This window comes from Anguilla rostrata, chromosome 4 (genome assembly GCF_018555375.3).
Source record: "Anguilla rostrata isolate EN2019 chromosome 4, ASM1855537v3, whole genome shotgun sequence".
Classification (NCBI taxonomy): domain Eukaryota; kingdom Metazoa; phylum Chordata; class Actinopteri; order Anguilliformes; family Anguillidae; genus Anguilla; species Anguilla rostrata.
The window spans coordinates 10,647,051-10,665,746 of record NC_057936.1 but is presented as its reverse complement, the minus strand read 5'-3'; the positions used below and the strand labels follow the sequence as shown (position 1 = coordinate 10,665,746).

General features: G+C 45.6%; 1 protein-coding gene across 3 annotated transcripts; it reads right to left on the bottom strand.

Moving 5' to 3' along the window:
- Positions 1-296: 296 nt before the first annotated feature.
- brdt (bromodomain, testis-specific) lies at positions 297-16,806 on the bottom strand. Of its 3 annotated transcripts, XM_064330561.1 has the most exons (21): positions 16,046-16,805; positions 11,728-12,015; positions 11,287-11,424; positions 11,013-11,151; positions 10,787-10,914; positions 10,155-10,526; positions 9,577-9,705; positions 9,170-9,394; positions 8,836-9,023; positions 8,448-8,728; positions 7,872-7,985; positions 7,631-7,756; positions 5,904-5,962; positions 5,570-5,747; positions 4,736-5,062; positions 4,289-4,395; positions 3,421-3,496; positions 3,077-3,198; positions 2,387-2,586; positions 1,835-2,069; positions 297-1,429 (listed from the first exon to the last, which is right to left on the bottom strand). In XM_064330561.1, exons 2-21 carry the CDS (start codon positions 11,923-11,925, stop codon positions 1,361-1,363), a joined length of 3,411 nt encoding a protein of 1,136 aa, XP_064186631.1. In that variant the 5' UTR covers positions 11,926-12,015; positions 16,046-16,805; the 3' UTR covers positions 297-1,360. The 3 variants fall into 3 exon arrangements, with proteins under 3 accessions (XP_064186631.1, XP_064186632.1, XP_064186633.1); XM_064330562.1 differs by lacking the exon at positions 4,736-5,062 and having other exon boundaries at positions 16,046-16,803; XM_064330563.1 differs by lacking the exons at positions 297-1,429; positions 1,835-2,069; positions 2,387-2,586 and having other exon boundaries at positions 3,083-3,198; positions 3,385-3,496; positions 16,046-16,806.
- Between the last annotated feature and the right edge of the window lie 1,890 nt (positions 16,807-18,696).

Sequence of the window (18,696 nt, the reverse complement as noted above, 5' to 3'; positions counted from 1 at the left end):
TAATAAGTGAATGTACATACACAACAGACAACTGTTTTTACTGAAAATATTTTAATGATTTGACTTTAGAATGTGATTTCTTCAAAATTATATATTAGTTCTCTATATATAGTAAAGTCATGCTCTCATACTTCAACGGATACAGAAAAGGATAAAGTGCTACTGTATCAAGTACAGCCAAAGTGGGGAAAGCACTGTAAAATTGCCTGAAAATCACAGGATCAACAAAATACCGCACTCCACGTCTTCCAGGTTTCTACAATGAAAAGTAAAATGAGTCCAATAGACAGGAATACTTAAGTTCTGCATCTAATTTTTCTTCTTTTTTTTCATTTTATTAACAGGATTATCAAATTAGGCACGTATTGCCTAAAATTTGCAATAAGCACACCACTTTATGGCACTGCACTTTCAAGTCGAAACTTAAACAATTGAAGCAAACAGTAGCCTAAAAAATATGTCCCACGTTTGAATACCAACATTTGGCAAAAAGTTAACTGCTACTTCCAGGTAACAAAATGCTAAGTATTATTTTATTACAAATAAACATTTTCCATATATATTCTGATATTACAGAAAACATTGCAGAGGACATTCCTTCACTTATATACAGATCAGTAAGACTATTCCAACTGAAAACATCAAAGCACAGATATTTTCTGCATTAGTTGCTGAATTAGTACTATGAAATGGACCAGAGGAGGAAATCATACACAGTTATTATTCATTACAGTAATGCCATTCAAAGTTACCACCGGTACAAAAACACAACAGGGATTATACACAGAAAAGAAAGAAACTATCAAAAATAAATGCAGTGGAATGTAGTCTGAACATGTAAACCTGGCTTTAAAAGGCTTAATGTACTGTGGTCAACAAAAGACTTTGCTACAAAAAAAACTTGCAAACATAGGCTTCTAACGTGTGGGTATGGGTGTGAGGTTCAACTACAAGCAGTGTATGATTTTCAGGTTTACAACAATACTTCATTTTCTACCCTTACCCAATATCTACTAGCTAAGTGACAGACAGAACCCTCAGTGCACACATTTCAGAACGATATGGTCCTTTTTAGAGTGTCTGGACACACCAAAAAAAAAAAAACAAACAAACAAAAAAAAACACAATATTTTTTACACTATACAGTATCTTACAACTATAATAAAATGCTAAGTGAAGTTGCCATGCAGCAAGTTTCTTCTTTAACAATGACCCGTTTCCTTCACCAAAATGATTGGCTCAGACATCCAATATTGGAGGGAGGGAGGGGGAAGTCTGTACTGTTCATAGGAACAGCGATATGTACCATATTTTGTAATACAAGGAATCTGTCAAATGCCTCGGGGAGCTGGAAGCTCAGTTAGTCCAGGTTCTTCTCAAACGTCGCCATGATGTCGCTTTGCATCGTCATATCAATGATGGCCGACATCTGGAGGACAAAGGAGGTCAAGACTTTCAGAAAACTGCAAAACGCTCATGCACAACAGGCCGCGTTACGACATTTCTTTTCAAAAAGGTACCATTAGAAATAACTGGAAAAAAGAAGCTAAATCCCTGTTAAAAATTATGGACAATTACAATTTTGTATTGTAATATAATTGAAAAAAAAATACTGTCAATCAAATCGGCAGAACGTAGCCACAGTTCCCCACAATGATGAATGAAACAGACGCCAATGATACCAATACCCTGCATTTTTAGAAATCTCAAAGCCACAGTGTGTCTTCCAAAAGCTGGTGGGAACTGTGTAGGCTTGACCCCCCAAATAAATATCCCAGCTCCATTTCCGCCATTCTGTTTCCCCCCCCCTCCTCATTTCGCGAGCGGGACTTACAGCTTCCCGCCGCCGGCGCTCCTGCTCTCTCTTTCGGGCCAGCTCTCGGTCCCGGTCCAGCGAGGACTGCGCCGTTAGCTGTGGGCCCTGCGCGGCTGGCGGTGGCGGCGGCGACAGTGGCGGCCCTGCTGCAGGCTCCGGTTTGGCCGGTTCCGCTGGCTTGAGCGCCTCGATGGCGGGGGCGGGGGCGGGGGCGGTTGCTGCCGGCGCGCTCTCGGCGACCTCCGGCTCCTCCCTGAAAGCAGGACGGTCACGGTCAGCCCCGTTACAAGCATTTAACTGCGCTGAGGAGAACACAGAGGAAACCCAAACTCTGTGCCTCCGAGCTCGGGGGGCTGTGAACGTACTTGCTGGGCTGGATAAATAAAATTACATTTAAGGCACGGATACTCAAATCTGGACCTCAAATCCAGATCCGGCCCTGGTTCTCTTCCCCCCTAGGTAATCAACTAAATAATTAGTGCCGACTGATTGACCAGACTGCCTTCACACCGGACTCCCCGGTAAAGGGAGGGTGGAAAACCAGCAGTTCTAGGACCTTGGATGACGTACCTGGGTTTTTCTGGGACCGGCCTCTTCTCCCGGCTCACCTCCATCTGTAGCCTCTTAAGAGCTCTCTCCCGCTCCTCCTTCTCCATGGCCGCCTTGCGGAACTGCTGGAAGCTCTCCTTCGAAGACTTGATGGTGGAGGGGGTGAAGGTGGCCATCTTCCCTAAACTGGCCCAGGAGTCGGCGTTCTTCAGCACGATATCCTGCGAGGGGGAGAACAGGCATTTCCATGTTCACGCTGCTCGGACCGTAACCCTCGTCTTCCTCGCCGTCGAGCTAAGGGTTCGCGGCGCGCTAGGCGATCGGTCTCCTTCGCTGAATATCCGCTACCGTGCGCTAACGACCACGCGGGAAAACCACGGACCCGTGAGAACGGTAGTGACGCGCGTCGCCCGAGGCGAGAGGGACGCGATACACGCAGCAGCTGACGACAGCGGCCACGACAGCGCCATAAACGGAACAATTCTCACCCGTGACCGTTCCTAACTGCCCTGTGGCTCCTCTGAAGAAAATGCAACGCAGAGGCAATTCACAGCCCTCAGTTCCCTTTTACTTTTCCCAGAATGCATCCATTTCACATTCTTGTGCAACACACAGCTCTGGCTAAGTGCGACTGCTGGACTGACATGACTTGTCTGCAGGAGGTGCGGGGCGTAACAGGAAAAGGAAACGCGAGAATCATGGGAAACGTACCGTTCTCGGGAGCGAGGGTTTCGTCTCCTTGTTGACTTTGTTAGCGGCGCCGCCGTGCGCTGCTCCAGGCGTCGGGGTAGATTCGCAGGAGTCCTGCTCTCCACCTTCGCACTGACCGGTATCTAGATCGAACGCGAAAAAACAAAAAGTCGTTCAGTTAAATAGCTGACGGGTAGATATTTCAAGGCAATTAAAAAGCAACTGGGGTTGCCAGATCCACGCCACGGGGGCCAGCTGCAGAGATTTACCGACTCCTCCCAGGCGATTAAAACTGAATGTGAGCCCGCTGGACGCGAGCTTTTGCTGACTGTGTAAATTCTACAGCGTGCTGGATCTGGGCTCACCCTGGGACTCTGGGTGCTTTCTCTCATCCTTCCCAGAGTGCAGTGGGCTATCCTGAAGAGGGGATAACAGCAGGCGCTGTAAAGACAAATGCACACGCGCTGTAACAGGCCGCCCAGTCTTAAATGAGCGCAAAAGCATTTCCACACCGTACATGCCCCATGAGACCAAGCCGAAGGAAAAGGCCATTTCATCATTTCAAAGAAAAGTGCTTCCATGCTAATCTACATACTGTAAAACAGGGGTGCATAAACTTTGTTATGACCCAAAGATAGCAATCCATGTTTTTCATGACCCAAACAGATGTCATTTTCATTAATAACAATACATTGACAATTCATTATTGAACTGCTGACAATAGCCCTGTTTTTAACAACTAAAATTATTAATGAAAGGGTAGTTACAAAAGCAGGCAATGAATCACAGAAAGCAAATTCAGTCAAATTAACTGAATTAATGTATATCATTCATAATTTTAATAACAGAAGGATGAATCGGGATCAGCAGGATGAAATAAGATACAATGTTTTGACGTTCTGATCTAAACAAATCTTTGCCACACAGGCCAATATTAACAGAATTAACAGAATCCTGCATCAACATGACCAGTGAATGAGGTAAGAAACTTGTCAAGCAAACAGTAACTTAAAACAAGCCAATTATTTTCAACTTGAGAAATACAGTTTTAAGTCTCATTACAAAAATAGCACACTTGTTCAGATGTTTTTACAGTCTGAGAATCATTTCTAAATTTAAGAAAATTAGTGATAATGGCTTAAAAAAAAAACTAAAATAAAATGGAATAATTCTTAACATTCTTAGCGATCAGCCAATCAGCATGAAGATTAAAGTGAGTGGGCGGGGCCTTACCTCCATCCTGACCTCAGCAGGGTGTGGCAGTGCAGGAAGCGAGGCTCCGCAGCTGGAGAACAGTGCGGCGGGCGGGGAGCTCAGCGGAGACAGCAGGGCGGAGACTCCTGCGGGAGGCACAGACAGACGTGAGTCCGGGCGCGGGCCGGCAGCGGGGGCGGAGCGGCATGCTGCAGACGGGCAAGGCGGGGCACTAACGGAGGGAAGCGGCGGCATGCACCGGGGGCACCTTGAGCAGGTCATGCTAAAGGAATGATGATGAGTCACGCGGGGAACTGGGGAGACACAGACGTTAGAGGAGCCAGCTGGGACGGGCCCAGGGGGGGGGGAGGGCGCCGGACTCAAAGCAGCAGACGGCGGGGGAAGCTACGCAACGGAAAAAAGGCCGCGATGCGGGCCAAAGCTCGGGAGGGTCGCCGCGGCGACGCGGTCGGGGCAACCGCTTACCTTCCGAGTCCGCCCTATCAGGAGGATTCTCCGACGCGCGGCTCGGAGGACCGAGAGGCTGAGCGTCGGATTGGGCCTCCTGCGCACAAGGCAGGGAGGACAGGGGCTGCTGCTGCTGCTGCTGCGGGGGCGGGGGGGGTGTCGAAACGCGGGGGCTGGAGGCGGGGGCCCGCGAGCCGACCGGCTCGGGGCTCAGAGGGAGCTCGGCGGGGGGGCGAGGGGGGGTCGGGGCGTCGAGCTGCAGGGACGCGGCCCTGCTTTTGCGAGGTAGAGGTGCTGCTTTGGCGCTAGGTCTCGACGGCTGCGGCGGCAGACGGCTGTGTAAGGCTGGAAGGGAAGATTCGAGAGAAGAAAGAAAAAAAAAAAAAAACGGTGAGACGACGCGACCGCGCCCGCCTGCGGAACGCTGGCGTTCTGGACGGCTTCTCCCGCGTCGGCGGGAGACAGTTCTCAACCTAATGGGCACGTCTGCTTCTGCTTTCGTGCAGCCGTCTAGCTGAGGACCTGTCAGCAGTCAGAACTAATGACCTTCTTCTAGGCACTGCACAGACCACAGTCCCACTTGCTGACATTTGTTGACTACTGAAGAGGAGAACATTTTTTTTAAAAAGAAGGGGGGAAGAAGTGTTGCTGGAATCCCAGAATTCAAGTTCAGTACAAATGAGAAGGCATATTTTAACCATAACCATCTAAACTTTTTATGAGAATAGTAAATGAACAATAATTAAAAGATTACACAATAAACACAGTTCCAATGGGGCTATACTGGCTGTTTTTTTGCTTCACTGTAGCACTGAAACACAAACGCTGGCAGGGCTGGTAAAGGTCCTTTACCTGGAGGTGACGTAAGGGTGTCTTCAGGAGGATCGGGCGTCTCCTGCGGAACGACCAGGGCCTGGCTGGGGTCCTGCAGGTGGGGGTTCTGAGCGAGGGGCAGCAGGCTGGCCAGGGGCGCGGAGTCATCCAGCGCCTTTCCCAGGGAGCCTCGCTGGGAGGCGGTCTGCTTCACTTCCTGTTGGGCAAACGCACGATCCGTTTCTCTGCTAACCCTTCGGCCGGACTTAACGCAAATGAGAAATAACACAGTACTCCAGCATTCCGACTTTGCATAGAATGACCACTTAAGGGACCAATTCAAATAGAGCAGAAGATGAACGGGGGTCTTTACCTTCATTTTTAGTTTGCCATCGCTGGCACCTTTGCTTAGCTTCTGCTTTGTTTTTCGTTCTGCAAGACAGAGGTACAAATTGTGACCATTTCACTTGGGACTGTGACACAGCGCATTATGCTTACGGAGACAATCAGTCAACTTTTCTGAATGCTTTGTTAGAGAATCTTACTGCAGAATTAAACCGCAGGATCGAAGGATTGCGGTTTTCGGAAAAGGGAATTCTCATGCTTTTTATAGGAAAGGCACAAGGTCAAAAGTAAAATCGCAGCAAAAGCATGCACATGTATTAAAAACATGACAAAGCAAACAATGCCAAAACCCTCATAAAAAGACACTTACCTCAGAACCAAATACATTTTTACATCCTTGTTCTAAGGGTTGCACTACTCTGTGCAGGTGGCAAAGATAATGACCCCGCCCACAGTTCTCATTAGCTTGTTGCTAATAAGGATTTCCCATAATCCCTTGACTTCACATAATACACTTGTGGAGTGCACTTGTATTCTTCAATTAAAGGACCATGGATTGTGGGTGTAATTGTGTGTTAACTCTTGAATGCAAGAAAAACACCACTAATCTTAAAATGTACAACAACGTTTGTCTATGAAAACATGTTTATTTGAATATCGAACTTTGGGTGTTGAACACCAAGGTCAAGAATGAAACTTTACCTTATAAGGTAAAAAGAAAAAACAAAAGGGAAAAGAAACTCACACGTGTAACTACCTACAGAATGCAGTTGTTCAGCTGGACAAGTACTGTCATGTATGACAGTACCGTTTGGTCCAACGCCTTCAAACCCTGCATTCAGTTTACAATCTGGCAAATGCCTCAAATACAAAAAGAAAAATAAAAAATGTATAAACAATATCAAGTATCCTACGACAAATCCTCAGCATTTACATATAGAAACATTACAAACGCTTAGAACACAATTTAAAAACAAAATTTAAGATTACAATTAAAATGGGTGAAAACGGAGAACGGTGAAGTGCTTCAGTTTAAAGTGAGGGCCAGCGGAGCCAAGGCTGCAGGGACGGGGGGGAAGGTGCTGAGTGCGTTCGACGCTCGGGAGAAGAGTGCAGTGCGTTCAGAAAAGGTGCTTCGCGAGGAAAGGAAAGTTCCTCCACCCCAAATACTGGAATTCAGTGCTTCGCGTTCAGCCTAAATGGTTTTGAGTAAAACAAGAACTGAAGAGGTAACTCCGATCGGTCGTCTTAACCAATCGTGAGAAGATTTGACACGAGAGCCTAATGCAAGTCAAAATCTGGACGCAGCCTAGAGATTTGCTTTGGAGGGGGGTGGGGGGGTTACATTTCCTGTGCAGCAGACAGCCTGGCCTCATTTCAAACTCGGCACGTTCCGAAACGATGGGATCCAAAATCAATAAAATAATAGCAACGAAAAAATGTTAACAGTCGAGTGATAAAACAGAAACACAAATCAAATCTGCCACCCAAAAGGAAAAAAGGTTTAAATCTGACACGTAATTGAAAATGTAGCTTATTTCTGCAGTATGGACAGGATGCTTACTGTTCACGGTGAGGCGTACATACAAAGAACAACAAATGCTAATGGTTTCCAAGTACTGAATTCTCGCAAGTCTAAAAGCGACTTATTGTAATGGTTGCATACAAGGTAGAGAATGGGAGTGTCCTGCCACTGAAGGGTGGGGAAGGGGGGGTTGGGGGGGGGGGAAAGTAGTGCTGAGGAGGACAGCTAACCTGATTCAGAGTCACTGTTATCTGAAGTGCTAGAATCACTACTACTGCTGTCAGAGCTCGAGGAGGTGCTGCTGTCGCTGAGTCTGGAGGGGCCCCCCAGACCTTTAGTCCCGCCCGCCATCCCGCCTGTGGGGAGAGGGAGAAACCAAACGTGAGACCCGAGGGGGGGTGGGGGGGGTGGACATGATGGCCCAGGCAGGCGCGAAAGAGAGCACGCCGCCCGGGAGGAAGCCGCGCTCACCCTTCCTTTTCGCCTTCTTGGCCGAGCTGGGCGGCTCGCCGGCGTCAGGCAAGCGCTTCTCCGGGTCCCGCTTCTTCTCGCCCCGCTGCGCTTTGGGCTTGGCCGGCTTTTTCTCTGCGGGACAAAATTTACCCCTCGTCAAGTCTGACCTTTCGTGTCTCTGTATACAGCTTCCGCTTCTTATGGTCGTTAATCGATGCACTGCTTCATATAGATTCCCCCAGTGCTTAGCCCTTTTAGCTGTTTTCAGGAATGTTGAGAAAGTGTTCAACTGCCAACAATATTGCACAGTTCACTGTAATCCCTCTCTGGATTGACAGAAAAATAGATAAGGGTAGAACTGCTGCACAGCTTCTTATTTTCCTTCAACTAAATAGACTGCTCAATTTTGACATTCAAAATCGACAGCGCCGGTCCAGGTTTCAACTAGTGAACGCAGAATGAACCTACTGGATTTATAACTGGTGCAGACAGCTAGTGCGATAGAGGATTTAACTTCAGTTTCGCTTTAGCAGCAGCAGCAGTTTTGAGCTGCGCCTCCCCCCCTAAAGAGGCGCGGCAGGCTAGCACACTCACGGCTGGGCTTCTTGGGCCGCTTCCTCAGACAGGTCATGACGTATCGCTCCAGGGCTCTCAGCGTGGACGGCTTCAGGGTTTCGAAGTCGATCTCGATCTCCTCGGGGTTGGTGTCCCTCAGCGCCGGCTCCCTGGACTGGATGATGCTCACCACCTTGCCCAGCTTGTCGCCCGGCAGCTTGTTGATGTCCAGGCTCAGCTGCCGCTTCTCGTCGTACGCCATGGGGGCCAAGGGCTCGTCGTCCTCAGAGTCGTACGCCAGCTTGCTCTTCTTGCCGTGACTGAGGGGCAGAGCAGAAAGCACACCGTGAGGGCGACCGCCGCCCCACGCCGCCCCACCCCACCGGGGAGCGGGTCAAGTCTGAGGCGAGGCCAGCGGCTCACTCACAGTGCCGACGGGCCCTTGCCGGACCTCTTCTTCACTTTCGGCTTCGGCTTCCTCTCCTCCTCGCACTTTAGCCTCGGCGGCTCCTTCCGGTCTTTTTTCCTCTTGTCCTTCTGCGATTTCTCCTTCTTTTTTGGTTTCAGCAATGGCGTCTGGGTCAGTATCTGCAGCTGTTCGCGCACGGCTTGCAGCTGGAAGGAACATAACAGAACATTAGTCGAGAAGGGGGGGGGGGGGCAAATCCTCCCGACGCGAGAAAGCTGGGACCCGGTGTCTGAGCTAGCGAGGGGTGCCGGGGGCGCGGCGGGCGGGCGGACGGACGGACGGACGGACGGACCTGCTCCTGTAGGTTGGCCAGCCGCTGGGCCCTCTCCTCCTCCGTGTCCGAGGAGCTTTCGGATTCCGAGGAGCTGTCGCTGCTGCTCTCCGAGCTGGACGAGCTCTCCACCCGGCTCCTCTTGTCCTTCCTCTCGGCCTTGGCCCGGTGCTCGCAGGGCTGCTCCGGCTGCTCCGCCTCCGCCGCCTCGTCCGGCATCTTGGCGAAGCGCATCTCGAACACGTCCTGCGGGACCCCGGCGGTCAACTGGTCACATACCGTTCCCTTCCAGAACGCTCTACCGAACTCGACCGTCCCTTATACCGTATACCGCACTGACAGAAACAAAACTACCTTTAAAGTGCGATTCCCCCCCCCCAGCAAAAGGGGACAAAAGTTCTGGGGTTTTGCTGCATGTACTGACATACCTGAAGCTTGTTTGCCATGAGCACCACCTCGTGAGTTGGTGGATTGTACTTGTAGCAGTTGAAGAACATTAATCTAAAATCTGAAGCAAACTCCTGGACATCTTTGTATTCTCTGGCCTCCATCTTCTTCTGTTAAAGCAAAAAGTACAGCACGCCAGTAAGCCGATAGCAATGTCCAAAACGATCACAAAGTGCTGCATTTACAAGCATAATAAAAAAATATACATTTAATGTTTTTGCAATTACCCATCAACCGTGCAGCAGTATTGTATTTGAAACTGAAACCTACATCTCCATTGTTGCTCATAGGAAAGATTGGGTCACAAGCCTGTGCTCTTAATTCAACCCTCTTGCGAATAAAATATATTAAATCCTCGACAATCATTGAATTTCCACGAGTCATCACGGTTACAACTTGGGGGCTCAGAACATCGTACTCGTGCATCGCCCTTGTGTTCCGCGGCGTGAAATAAACGACAACTGAACCGCAATAGAACACAGCCTCCGTTTAAAGCCTTCAGCAATAAACTCTCCGTCGTTAAATACCAGGAACCCACAAGCTCTACCGGGGCGCTTACTCTGATGGTGCTGAGGTCCATGGGCTGCTTGATGATGTCGTGGTAATCGTGCAGGCCCAGCCGATCGGCGTCGACGGGCTTGTAGAAGGGCCAGGCGTAGGCGGCGTGCTTCTTGGTGAACATCTCCTTCAGGATGGCGTTGCAGTGCTTGAGCTGCTCCGAGAGCTTGACCTTCTTGCCCACCTGGTGCTGCTGCTGCGAGTCGGGCAGGTCCTTCCTGGGGGGCTTGATGGGCCTCCCGCTGCCCCGCCTGGACATCAGCTTGCAGGCCTTCGCCTCGGTGCACGGCGACGACTCGCTGCTCGTCACGACGACGGCGGCGGCGGCGGTCGGGGTGGTGGTGTCCGCTTTCCTTTTAATGCCCTTCTTGATCTGGGGAAAGAAAAAAATAAATAGTGCATGAGCATGTCATTACAGTAATCAATTTTGATCAGAAATAAACCAGAGGGTGAAATCAACAAACCGATCTCACTCACTCCCTATAAATACAATACACAGGGTGCAGATTTCTGCTCTAAAGAGGATCTGACATTTCCAGGTAAACAGCCGGGGAGTTCCTGCTGAATGCGTGCTGAGCCTCGTTCTCCAGAGAGAACGGAAGGCCACCGGAGCAGGCGGGGGGCGGGACTTACTTTGGCGGCGATCTGCGCCGAGAGCGGCGCGGGCGGGATCGAGTGGAGCATCTCGGGGGGGATCACGGTCACGGTCTGCTGGAACACGACCTCGGACACGGGGGACTGGGGCTTCGACTTCACCGCAACTTTAAAGAGAGAGAGAGAGAGCCGGTTCAGAGCGAGGCCTTCCCCCCCGCCCCCGCCAAACACCGGCTCCTGTGCGGCGCGAGCCTGACGGGATTACCTGAGGTGGGCTTCCTCCCCTTCCCAGGTGCCTTTGCTGTGATCGTGGAAACTTCCACTTCCTCCTGGGGCATCTGAGCCACCTTCTGCAGGAAGAGCTTCTCCAAGGCCTGCGCCATCAGCACGATGTCATCTTCTGGCTGAGAGCAGAACACAAAAACAAATCAGACTTCGGTTAGTCAAGCATTGCATTCTCACATGCAGTACCTAGCATTACAGCTACCACCAGACGGAAATTACACAGCAAGCAGCAGTTTTTATGGTCTCCCACATACCCTGTTATACACGTAGCAGTTCGTGAACATTGTGTTAAAGTCTTCAATGCATTCCATTGCTTTCCAGTAATAATTGTTCTCAAGACGCTTCTTTATGGTGCTCAAGTCCATTGGCGTCTTAATGATTGTGTAGTAGTCCTGTAGATTAAACAGTAACAAGGGACCAGTGATTAGGGAAAACATTGAGGGTAATAAAGATACAAATTCTAGCGGCAGACAGAACCGATTTCATTAATTTAGACAGAAACACAGCACAATTTCTCCAACTCCACCAAAAATGTACTATGGTGAATATACAGCATGTACTTTATGGTATGAAACACTGTCCATGACACACCTCACTCAAATATTACATTCCGTGAGCCATGATTTACCCTTCGATATTGGTACAGGCCAACTAAATGAAACTATGCACCGCACCACCGCACCACCTGAACTTACGGGAAGGTTCAGCCTCATGGCATCCACAGGCTGCCGAAAGGGCCAAGCGAAATGGTGTCTCCACAATGCCTTGACCACAACTTTCTGCAGATACTGCAGCTGATTGGTCAGCCGCCCGGGCGTCTTGGGGTTCTTGTACTGGGGGGGTGGGGGGTTTCCGCACGTGGCCGCCTTGTGGGGTCCTTTCACGTCCGACATGGTTACGGTTCGGGCTCTTCAGCGGGGGCTCGCTTGTTCGCAACGATCCTTCGCCGTGCTTCAGTTGTCATCACACATCTTCCGCCAGAACTATTAAAGAAATTCAGGAAGAGAACAAATAAAGCAAAGCTCAGGACTTGAGTGAAATATAACGTGCTGTGAGCACATTTAATATATTTTTCTCAAAACAAAATCTGGGGTTAACACTAATAACAGAGTACAAAGTGAAGACATTTTATGCCAGTATATTTACATATGCTAGTGTATGGTTGCCAGTTGCTTTAGCCAGGAAGTGGATTCACACCAATATTTTTAATTCACAAGAGAATTATACCTTTCTACACATTACATTAAAAGCTCTTGCACTAAAACGTGTCATTAAATGGAAAGTTAAATGAGAAGTATTGTTAAACTACAAAATTTTCAAAGCTAAAACTTTACAATAAAGATAATATGATCAATACATTATGACATCACTTCTGAGTGACTTCGGAGTTCTATACATCCCAAGAGGATTGTCTTGTTAGCATATATAATCTGGCATTTGAGAATTACCTATTATTTTTAGTTTGTCAATCATGCTGCTTAATTGAAATCATACCTTATTGATATTACCGTTCAGCCTAGCTTCAGTTTCCGCACAATAAAACAAAATGGATTCATAGAAAAACCAGGTAGCTGAAATAAATCTGTACTTGATTATATAAATAAGGCTGGAATCAACACCAGAACAGCTGCTCAAAAGTGAGATCAAGCCATTTCATTATATCCCTTCACAACAAACAGAATGCCTACAGATAGCACCTGAAAACTTAGATTAAATCCAGAGCCGTGAAAGAACCAAGACAAGCTCAATACTATGCATAACATTGTGGCAATATTTACTTTAGGTTCTATGCCACAGTGCAATTAAAAAATTATGAAAGAAGTGCATCAGAAAAGTTAAACGGCTACATGTAATACAGTTGTTTACTGTCCTTTCAAGTTATGCAGGGAAATGAGGGGAATCGATGACAAGTTTCCAATATTATATCAGATATACCAGATATTTGAAATCGTATCAGTCTTATCTACAACTTTAAAAACTTTTAATAAAAATTATTTACACTATTCATAGCTTCTCGGAAAGTCGGATAGTTAAGAATCTCATGTCAACTACCAAAAAAAAAAAAAAAGCTAATGAATGTTTCACATTTATGAATACATCCATTCAGATACAGCTAATTGTTTAACACGAAACATCATAAACTGACAATGCAATCCAAGATGGTTTAATGATTGCCATATGGGTCAAAGGGATAGTTAGGAACTTTTCAGATATTGTACATTTAATATTTTAAAAAATTGCCTTGAGTGCAGAGTTGCCTTTCAGAAGTACTTGGTTCACCAGCTCATCACAACAGTGTAAACTGCACTTTGGTGACCAAGTGAGCTTCGGGAAGGCTTTAACGAAATGAGAACATGAAACTTAAGGTACCATGCCATGGTGCCAAATAATGTAAGGGGTGTTTAACATAGACCATTTAAAGGTTTAAGGGTCAATTATCATTAGACTACAAATCATCTATCATAGGCTTACCATTCTTGCAAGGACAGAGTGCTTAAGACAAAATATTGCCAGTCTTCAACCTTGATCACTTGCACTTCTGAACTTTTGGTGAGAATAAGCAAGGGCTGCATTGAAGCAGGTAAACACGAGTACTGACAAATGCATAATTTCTGAATCCAACACTGCCACCTAGAGATGCTTAACAGATTCATTCCGGAATGAGCTTGCACTATTTTGTAACGGAACATTTCAGTAAACCTCGCTGCTAATTTTAACGATCAGCCCCACACCCAGCAATATTAAAATCATGTAGTTACTTCAGGGAGCTTACCTTCGGTTTTCATTTAAGTACTCAGAAGTTAGCAGACACGTTTAAAACAAAATTAACAAAGTACAGAAGTGCATTTACGGTATTTCGGAATGTGCAGGGTGGTTTCACACTTGTCATTGAAAAATTTAAAAAATAAATTCAAACCGAAAATTTTGACCAACTGTAAATTGTGGGTACAATTATTCATATGCACGTGGTATTCATATAAAAGTGCAAAGTTCTCAAATTCTCCAAGAAAATTATAACTGCACGTTGCATACGATTCTGCAATCAAAGATTGATTTATTAAGACTGATATATATTGGTCAATATAACAATTTTGGAAAAAAGCAGTTCAAGGCATTTCAAGAAACTTAATTCAGGTCTCCACCACTAAAGGTTTAGTTTAGAACTTTCAGGAAGGCCATCAGCAAAGGTCAAATATCCTAATCAGTGCAAGACTGTCAAAGCGATGTCAGAATAACTGCACCTAGTCTCATTTCTCAATGCGTATTTCCAAATTTAATGATACAGAACAGACTTGTAGCATTTATTCACCAACAATTCCTATTAATGCACATTAATGCAATGTTTTCCCACTGTACATCCTTCAAAAAAAATAAAAATAAACCCATAATACTGAACATCGTTTAGTTATCTTCACATATGCATTTTATTAAAATGGCAAACATCCCTGGAAAATCCACGATTTAAAAATAAATAAAAATCAATTATGGTAGAGGACACTTAACCAACACATGAAATTACCCAAAGAATCAGGCTGTTAAGGGGGGGAGGGGGGGTACTGCTTTCTAATGCACCATTCTTCTCATTTGTAGTGCAGAATAAAAGCAATGATCAGATTCTGAATGAAAGATTTTTATATAGGTTAAACGTCACATATGCACATGGTTGAAGGGGCTGCCTCAACTGGACAGAAAGCCTGCTCCCCAAAGAGTTATCATTTCCAGGTAGGAGCACTTTAGGCAATTGTTTAATTGGTACACAAACATACACCACTTACCACATCAACAGTATTTGAATCTTCAATGTCATCTTCACTGAAACTGGACTTTACTCATCCCCAGTTAAATACCATTAGAAAATAGGGTTGAACTTTCTATGCAGTTTATTATCAAAGGGTACATTGAATTTTACAGATGCACCAACAGTTGCCCAGCGGAATTTATAAATTCAAAGTATTAAATAAGAACACTACAAGCGTTGAAGAAAATTTAATCCACTTGGAATTTTGCCCTTTATTAAGTTTTGTCCCATAATTTCAGTAAGTCGTACCTGTTACCAGTTGCACACACTACTAAACTTAGAAGTCGGACATACAGAGCCCTTAGTTGGAAACTAAGGTCCGCTGTCCACTGAGAGTTTCAAAGAAAAAAGGAAAAACAAATGTAAGAATTCAAATTTTATTGACTAGTATTTTACAATTTACATTTACAGTTTTGTAGAAGGGGATATTACAGATGACGTTGGTTGCTGTGGGCAACCGCAAGCCAAGGTCGATTGGCCGCGATGCCCATTGCTACAATTTCCGAGGAATTCCAAACACACCCACCCAGGCATAAACAGATAATGTAACAGATGAACAAATTAAATCCTAGCTACCACTAACAAACAGCAAGATTTGTAAAATGGCAGTTACAATGTGCGCAGTTTATTGGACGGTAGAAGGTTTAATTATACAAAGGTTAAAAAGTAAATATTTGATTCGATTTTGCTAGCTACGGTAGGGCTGCGGAAACGTTATGTAAAGCTGCATGACTCATGCCTGCATGATGCAATCAGCGAGGGATAAAATGGCTCGCTACTTCGTTTCCTCTACGAATGACGTAGCCAGGGAGATTAAATAAATTAGCCAACTGTGAACCCGTAAATCGTCAGTAGATGCTTGACCAGTGTATCAGTGCGATACACTTTACACACCTAAGCGTATAACAACATTACACTAACATATCTCTTCTACCTAGCTAGCTTAGCACCGACACGCCGTCCATGATCTCATTCCGCGATTAAGGTTGCCAGCACAACTCAGCAACAACAAAATGGCGACAGGAAGCGAAACCTGTGTAACGTTACCTAGCAAGCTAACAAACATTGCGGTTTTTAAACCACCCCCTCCACCCAAACCCAACTGAGACCACAACCTTCAGTCCCAACGTATTTTACATACATAAATGATAGAAAAGGATAAGTACACCGTGCCGAATTTTGTTCAGAACAACTCATCTTTTTTCAGAAATTACCTTTCCGTCTCTGGCACAACAAGATTGTTTTAACTGCCGAATTGAGACAGATGCTCTGTGCCGAAGATGATCTGCCGGAGGGAGGAACAACGATGATTCTCGTCGACGTGTAACGCGATTTTACAGTTACTGTTTTTATTTAAATACACGTTTACTTAAAAATACACAACGCTTGCGCGGTCTCCTTCCCACTTATTTAGTCTTCGATGGCGGACAGCTCCTACAGCGATCGACCAGTATTTATACACTTCTGTCGGGAGCGCGTACTGCGATTGGTCAAATTTTTCCACGTGCTATGCCATTCCCTGTTTTTCTCCAACAAATAACATTTTCTCAACTGAAAACCCCCAAAACCGTAACAATTCCTCTTTAAATAACACTTATACTTCTCCAAGTTTCTTTTCTCCTTTCTCACTCAGCCTGAGTGATCTCTTCGTCGAACTAATATGTCATTGACTGGACAAAGCCGTCGTTCTCCTCTGGAAAAAAACAAGAACATGTAACTACGTCAGAGTATTTTTCAAAAGTGTAATGTAACTGGTCTAGAGACGTCACGTGATCGTTCGAGAACCTTCCATAGATGGGAAAGCTCCCGTCTTCGTTGCTTCCCGTTCTTGTCCACAGAGTTTTGTTTTCTATGTTTGCTCAGAACTGAAGATAACTTCTCAGAGCAGTCATTCTAATGGCTATGGCAACGCTTATTCCAGCGTTTGATGACACACTCTAGAGAGAGCGAACAAAAAGAGCCGGAGAAATCGTCGTATTGGTAGCTCAAAAATGCGCATGCCTGTTTTCTTCTTTTCGATTGGGTGAATCGTTAGATTCGTATGTGCGTCATACCCCTATGGCCACGTCGAGGCGTTCTTATACAGTTCAGTGGTTCTTATGTAGTTCATTGGGTTTTTTGCCTTCAGAATGAAGAGAAATTGATGCACGTCGTGTTTTTTAGCTCGAATCCCATTCTCCATGCATTTCGTGTGCATTCACGATAGGCGTGAAGACGACCTGGACAAGCCAGTTGGCTAAGAGTGAAACTGTCTCCAATTCTGCGAAATTTGCACGGATAGCCCTTTGATAATGCGTTTTAAGTGGCACATGCTTATATGGCTACATACCCATGCCTTAAAGTTAATGACTGTACAATTGGTGCCTTTATATGTCTCTCCAGTTCTAAAATACTCGATGAAATAACACCAGTCACGTTCTTTGTTTTTCAGGAATACGGTTATCTCGTCCCGTATAAATACAAATTCATGGCAACAAGTTAGATAGGCTAGTGTGCGCTCAACATATCACTGTGGCCATAGCATAGTGTGCGCACAACATACTTTACTTGTGGCCACACTTTAAGAGAAGTCGTCGCGGTTGCGTGGTCTCTATATAACCATCATATGGCCATACGATACAAACTCGTTCCCACGAGATCTAATCTTGTGGCCACAATAACTGTATAGTGTGCCCACGACCGTGCATGTCCAGGAGGGTGGGGTGGCTGCGCTGGCACGTGCCCCCCAGAAATGGGAAAATATTGTATAGAATCATTCAGTATATTCTCCAGTGGATTCTTAACATACATTCTTAATGGCAACGCATACTCTCATTCTTTTTGCAGAAACAGCAGAGCTAGCTATTTGATAACAAATGACACGTAGAAATTTCTGGAGGCACTTGAGGACCTGGCCTTGGTCTTCATTGGTCAATTCACCTATTTTTTTGATGTCTTTGCCTGGAAAACTCTGTAAATTGTTGTTTTGGAAGTGCATTGAAAATATGTGCTGAAGGTGGCCCTCTCGAGGGAATACAAGAGGGATTGAGTGGAAATTGTCTCATGTCCTCGTCAGGTCTTGGGTGCAACTGGGAGTAAATTCCTTTTCAGATTAATGCTGTAAAACACATTCCTAAAATGCAGTAACTCATGGATGACTACCTAGAGATGAGCTACACAAATATCCACTTTATTGAGAGGAAACACTTCACCATTCCATATTTGTTATAAGTGCTTTTGTGACAGCAAGCTCTGAAGGGTGATTATCAGACTATTATTTAATCCTACGGTTAACCTTTCAATTTTTTCCCCCTCTCAGTAGGTACTGTAATGACACACTTTTGTTTATATAGTTCAGATAGAATTTGAAACAAATACTATTGAACATACTTGACCTACTGAACAAGAAAGGCAAGACTAATGGAGGGGGAGGCGGATGATTCAACATTCCCTGCATAGGTAACAGAAAATTGTTTCAAAATAAATTGGTTTCTAGGCATAAACTCATTTTATACTGCGTGCATTTTTCTTTCTGCACCACTTGGTGGTGCCCAAACTCTTACCGTGTACATTTTCTGAAAGAAATCGTGACCGTGTAAGTCAACCTGTGTGCACGCAATAATGGTGTTTGGAACGCAGATAGATGAAATTGAAGGAATGAACACGTTACGCATCCCAGGTTGGAATGTTTCAGAGTAATTAATGATTAAAAATAAGTAAGAAAGAAGATGGAAAACCAGTAATGTAAGAGACATTTGTCTTTGTTATGGTGCATTACTCTCAACTTTAAATTACAGTAGGCATGCTCCCTATACCAATTGCTTTCCTAATGTGTTGTACGTTTATTTTACTGTTGTTTGCTCACATAGTTGAACTTGAGGAGTAT